Genomic DNA, 6458 nt, shown 5'->3' with positions numbered 1-6458 from the left:
TAACTTGGAGGGATCATTATGTGCAGAAGTCTCTCCAAGCAAAGGCACTTTAATTAAATAATACTGATTTTTATCCTCTGATTCTACTCTTAGACATATGGTATTTGCAACTCAAACAGTCACTGCTATGATAGATGTGGAATGGAATGCATAATTTAAAGAGGCAGACTATTTGCTGTTCTTAGGTACACCATTTCTCAATCAAAAAAAGATAAGATTCCAATCATCCTGGCATCAGCTAGAACTATTTTTGGTCTATGCTTTTCAATCAAGTATACATCAACTTTTGCAGGTGTCCACGCCTGTCTTGTAACACATGATCATACATCGATACCATCTTGTGTGAATTAAATTTTTATTACTCCCATTCCATTTAATACTTGGGTCCAAAGCTTCATCTTTTCCTGTCGTCCTGTGATTACGTCTCTTAGCACCCCCCAACCCTAACTCTATTCCTTTGAGTTTCCGAGCTCCACATTTCCATCGCCCATGTGCCTTCTGGAATGTAATCCAGTTCTATTGGCTTTGCTGAAGAGTGGGTTGGGATTCCATTGCCATGGTCAATAAAACAAAAGGCCTGAAATTTCACCTAGTCTTAGCCTGTTGGACAATTCCCTTGTAAAGTTTACAATTGCAGAATCATGGAAAATACATAATTTGGAAACTGTAACAACTGTGTAAAATTGGCTTTCAAATTATGAATTTAATTTTAAGACAGAATGGAATTACAGGCCAAGACTACGCAGAATATTGAGCCTGTAGTGGTGTGTGTGCGTGTGGGGGGGGGGGGGGGGTTAGTGGAGGGTGCTAACTCAGCTTCTCTAGCATCTAATGACAGGCTGTCCTTGCTCAATGGTAGAACATGAATTAACCCTTGTTTAAACTGAAGCTGTGCTACTTGATGGAAGCTTTCAATGAGGTGTTTCGTATTTATCAAGAAGCGGATGTAGGCGGATGACACCCAACTCTACCTCTCTGCCTCCACCTTTGACTCCAGGATCACTGCTGTCTTGACAGAATGTCTGTCAGACATCAAGTCCTGGATGAGAGCTAACTTTCTTCAGTTGAACGTGAAAAAGAACGAGGCCCTCCTGATTGGCTCCCGTCAGCACCTCCTCACCTCAGGCGCTGACAGCATCACTATCCACAGTTGCACACTCCACCTTACTAAGCCAGTCTGGCACCTTGGGGTCTTGTTTGACGCTCAACTATACTTTCTACCTCACATCTGTGCCATGACCCGCTGTGCCTTCCCCCACCTCCGCAACATCGCCCTTCTCAGCCACTGTCTCACACCACAGGCCGCCGAAACCCTCATACATGTGTTCGTTACATCCAGGCTCGACTACACAAACTCCCTGCTTGTCGGCATTCCCAACTCCTCCCTCCATAGGCTGCAAATCATCCAGAACGCTGCAGCCTGTCCCCTCTCCTGCATCAGGCTCTGCAACCTAAACCCCCATCCTCGCCCGACTCCACTGGCTTCCCATCACATAGAGAATAGTTCAAGATCCTGGTCCTCACCTTCAGGGTAGGGGTAGAAAGGCTGAAGGCCAGCCGCCGATGCTAGGGCAGCCAGGGCGGGGGACATGGAGCATTCGAAACACAGGGAAATTTCCATGTGTAAGTTGCATAGATATGCATCAGACACCCACTGGCCAAAAACATCCTCCATTGGATGATGAACAAAAAGGGTAAGAATTTATTCTGTAACACGATCATCATACATCTTGGTCAGCCAACTCCAAAAGGGCCAATTTTTGGACAATCCACATTCTTTACGAAGACCGACAAAATTAATCAACTTTTAATTCTTTGAGTCTTTCCAAGACCAAGTAAATTAACCTCTTGGATTGTTTCCAACCCTACAACTCCTCTCAATTTGCAAAGCAAATTTAAAGCGAAGAAATTACAGAAGTGCCCAGTAGATTGTGTGCATCTTCAGAAACAAAAAAAATTCTATGTATAGTGCGTCCACAAAGTCTTCTTACCCACTGTCACAAACAACGATAGAAGTTCAGAGAAACTGAAACAAGTTGTCAAGAGATGGATTTCCCCATGTCACTCAATTATGTTACCGAACATGGCAACGGAATGAGAGCGCTCACACCGATCTTCTGGATGTTTAAATACAGTTAAACATTTGTATTGAATATAATTAAGTTTTTTTAAATACATTTATCATCATTCTTCCACATGTTTCAGATGTTGGTCAGTGCACGGTGGCGAAAAAAATGGGGGTAACAGGACTTTGTAGACACCATGTACTTTTACTGAATTAACTTTGAAGGAACATTGTAGAATCTTAACTAATAAGGAAAAATGAGACCATTAATGAGACTTTATTGATTCATTTAGAAACATAAAGGCAGATCCTAGCACTGAGGATAAGTATCAATATGTGAAAAAACAACAAAATGGCTTGGAATATAATGCAATAGTACCTTCCTTCCACAAGCACAGATGTTGAATGTGTTTTATGTTTAGACCTGCAATATGCTGCATACAAAAACTGTTATAACCTTGTTAAGACTGAAAGTTACGAATATTACCAGTCATGCTACAAATACACCAGCCGATTTCACTACACACATAATCCAACATTTCATAGTTAGGATTAGCATTCACAGGGCAGTTGTTTTACATTAAAAACGGCACATGCCTCCAAATTCCATTTAATCAATATTCACTGGGTTTACTGGAGGGCTCAGCAATTAAAAGGTTAAACTGTTTGTGAATTTCAATACTATCACACACACACAGCCAAGTCAGAAAGCAAAGTGACACCACCTGTGGGACATGATAACCGCTATAGAATAAGCGTGTTGTTTTGGTTTGATTTAAAGTGATGATGACAGGATAGTTCTATAGCAGCAGAACAACACAACTATCCAACAGCTGGATTCCCAGGTGTTCATGAACAGCACAAAATCTGTACAAAGTCACGTTTCCATTGCTCCCTTTAAAGCTTGCTGTAATCACTTGCACATGGACTGCATAAAGTGGGCCTCCTCTTTATTCCCTCTCTCCCTCCCACCATCCCAGAAATAATATCAAATATAAAAGAACTAAAGGTAAAATAAAACACCAAATATTAACGGAATCTGAAATCTGTTAGACCCAATGTCAACAGCTAAACAAAATTTAAAGTTAATAGACAACTAAACAACCCCCAGTAATTAAATATTAAAAAAAATAAGTAATGTTAGACGGCAAGCCCCCTAATTATTAAATTGTTGAGATTGGAAATTTACTACGTCAAATACCCACTGAAATGTTAAGCTGTTCTCTGCTCATCTGGGGTTGGGGAAACCAACGATTAAAACAAGGGAATACAAAATTAAAACCGTGTCAAAGAAAAACAGAAACCATTAAAAAAAACAGCACCTCCACACATCCCAATACATACTGAAGCTCATAAAGATTCGTGCAGAAAAGTTTGCAGCTTAAGAAAGAGAGCAGGTTCCTGACAAACACTACTAATGTTGCTGGAACCCTTGCTGTGTGGTCCCCTGCTATTAATTAAAGAACTGTTGTGTGCTGTTTCGCTGGCCCATTTAGGCCTTCTCCAAGGACTTGTAGTATTCAATCAGGACAGCCCAAGCCGTTTCAGCCATGAAGCCTGTTGGTGGGTTTTCACCTTCCTGAGCCAGTTTACGCATTCGGGTTCCCGAGATGAAGTCAAAATTTTCATGGCTTTAAACCGGAAAACACAAGCATTTTGAAACAACAAAAAGACTAATTAATGGCGCAGTAATAAAATGTATCTGGTTTGTATTTATACCAGATTTAGGATTTACTTATTACACAGCATTTTTTAAAAAAAGGCAGTCTGCACTTTATATTAAATTGTAGACATGGGGAATATTGTGAGCTTGCGTAACAAAGCAATGAAAATAGCAACAGGTCTTTAAGGCTAATTCAGTACTGCCCTTTTATGTATGATGAGATCACAACCCTCATAAAATAACTTTTCATATCACCCCCACTCACTCAGTTCCACTGGCTCCCCCATCCCTCAGTGGATCAAATCCCAGATCCTCCTTCTCATCATCAAATCCCTCCAATCTTGCCCCCACCCTATCTCTCTTCAACCTTACTGAAGCGCCTGTTTCACGTCCCCCACACTATCTGCCGCACAATTGACCGACGGGCTTTCAGCCGCTCAGAGTGAGCGACTTCATACTTGCTTCCTAGATCTGCTCATGTCACTCCAAAACAGGCCACAATGGGGTCAAAAGATCGGCCCTCCAATTTTCCTTTGCAGAGTGATCCTGCTAAGATTGTGAGCTCAATGGCAAGACAGGAATCAGCAGAAGTGTCCCAACACTCCACTCCAGTGTGATGCTGGAATATACCAAATGGGGAAATGTTTGCAATCCCTACATTTCATACTTACTGTTCGGGGTCATAATAGTCCATCGCCTTCTTCGTCTTATTATAAGCAGCAACGCGGAATGGAACAATTTCTAGTGACAGAAGGCCTGGGGCCATGGTCAGCACTTTAGCTCCGTGTGTTGGTTCATACAGATCCTTCTTGGTCTCAGGATGAGGCATTCCCGCAGGGTCACGACCCACAATGTAGAAGTTAGCCCCTGCAATCATGCGGGATCTACAGTGCCATTGGACCTGCAACATTCAGACAGCAGGAATAAAGCGCTCAGTAAATCAGCACATCTGATTGACAAATTTGTAGTTTGAATCAAAACACTTCCATACACGGCATGATGGAACTGACTTCTCATTTCACGTGTAAAAGTACTATTATTTCCTTATATTATTAACCAGGAACCTACCTGTCAAGCCGGGCATTTTATGAAATGGTAGACAGATCATTTATTTGAATGCAGTCAGTAAATCCACCATGGCAGGGTAGCCAGGATCCAAAAGTAATGCAGCCTGTGCTGGTGTTGAAGCATCCAATTTCAGGCACATATAGCAACTGAATAAATGGTCCACATCTCTCCTATTAATGGTATATCTTTTGTATATAGTAAACCTCATATAAGTCACATCAGTTGGCACCATACATTTAATATGACTTACGCAAAGTATGAGTTATGTCAAACTTGCATACAATATAAACTCTTGAGCATGACTTGGGCAGACGTATGATTTAGGAGGTTATATGTTTTATACAGATCAGACTCATGCATGTTTTACTGTAGGTAGCTTACAGACATCCCAGAACACTAGATGTACTCAGAATTGTTGTGCGTTTATATTATGATTTTGGCAATATTCACAGTGAATGTACAGTATAATTCAACAGTGAACCAAATTCAACGCCAATCACAATGCCGTCTGGTGAGGAGGTGGCTTCGACCAGTAGAAGTGCAGCATTAGTGTTTATGCCAAAAACAGCTCAATCGTGGAGGCACTTAAAACATCTTGATGCCTTTTCTCTGGCGGCCTTCTCAATTGCATTGTGAATTTTCTACAGAGTTGCTCTGCAGGCGTGAAATGTCCTGTTCTCAGTACGCCGGTTTGTAGTAACAGACGATAAGCATGCCAGACCAATCCATCATCTGCATAGACTACCAATCCAGGATGTGAATGCTGCCAAACCCGCACGTTTGGCAGCCTCAGGAAGATTTCGCCACAAACTATTCTAGAATTGGTGGATTCAAAATATATTTTTATATATATATATACACACAAAACATATGAATTTGATTAGTCCCAAATCTATACCTGAATACCTGCAGTATTATTGTTATGGCAAAGGGAATGTGTTGTTGTGCCCACTGCAACAATAGTTCACATGGGTTACCGTCACTTTATGGCTTGACAGGGATAGGCCTTTATTCTAGATCTTGATGCCTGTACTGGAATTGCAATGGTTGCTCACTCTTAAACAGGGCAACAGAGTTTGAATTCCATTTTGCATGAAATCGCAAGCATGTGCTCCACACAGACATAAGCACTTCCATTGGTATCACTATGTCTTTTCCATCCCTGATCCCTCATATGGAATGATCCACATCAGTATTTTATTGATTTGAAATTGGTAGAAAATCACTTACAGCAGATCACAGCTAAGACTAATTTGGCAAATGCATTCCTTTCCTGTGCATCTATCTTTTTGGGTAAGCTAAAAAAAAACACAGTTCTTTAGAAAAGTACTGTGGTAACTCACGGCTACTGGAAAAGTATACCCTGTAAATGTTTGATGACCTAATTAATTGGTTTTATATCTTTCAACTAAGAGGGACCTTGATAAATAAATCTAAGATGACACTCCAATGTAGTGCTGGGAGTGTGCTGCTTTGTTGAAGGTGCTGTCCTTCGTATGAGACGTCAGTCTGTTTGTCTAGATGGATGTTAAAGATCCCATAGTACTATTCAAAAAGAGAAGGGAGCTTCTCCCAGTGTCCTGGCCAACAAAATTGGTAATTTATTTCATGGCTGTTTGTGCTCTCCAAGACTATATAAATGCAAGGTGTTGTTGCTGTGGG

The 6458-nt window shown here is 41.1% G+C and overlaps 1 protein-coding gene across 1 annotated transcript in view; it reads right to left on the bottom strand.

The window, feature by feature from the left end:
- Positions 1–2326: 2326 nt before the first annotated feature.
- The window catches only part of papss1 (3'-phosphoadenosine 5'-phosphosulfate synthase 1), a 29400-nt gene continuing 25268 nt past the window's right edge, over positions 2327–6458 (bottom strand). The window contains exons 11-12 of the mRNA XM_007907712.2: positions 4400–4629; positions 2327–3696 (exon numbers count right to left, since the gene is read on the bottom strand). Of these exons, the coding sequence (XP_007905903.2) occupies positions 3558–3696; positions 4400–4629 (369 nt within the window). The 3' untranslated portion in view covers positions 2327–3557. The remainder of the gene's footprint in view (positions 3697–4399; positions 4630–6458) is intronic.

The sequence above is a fragment of the Callorhinchus milii genome, unplaced genomic scaffold (genome assembly GCF_018977255.1).
Source record: "Callorhinchus milii isolate IMCB2004 unplaced genomic scaffold, IMCB_Cmil_1.0 Scaffold1, whole genome shotgun sequence".
NCBI classification, from domain to species: Eukaryota; Metazoa; Chordata; class Chondrichthyes; order Chimaeriformes; family Callorhinchidae; genus Callorhinchus; species Callorhinchus milii.
This window is presented reverse-complemented; position numbering and strand designations above follow the sequence as displayed.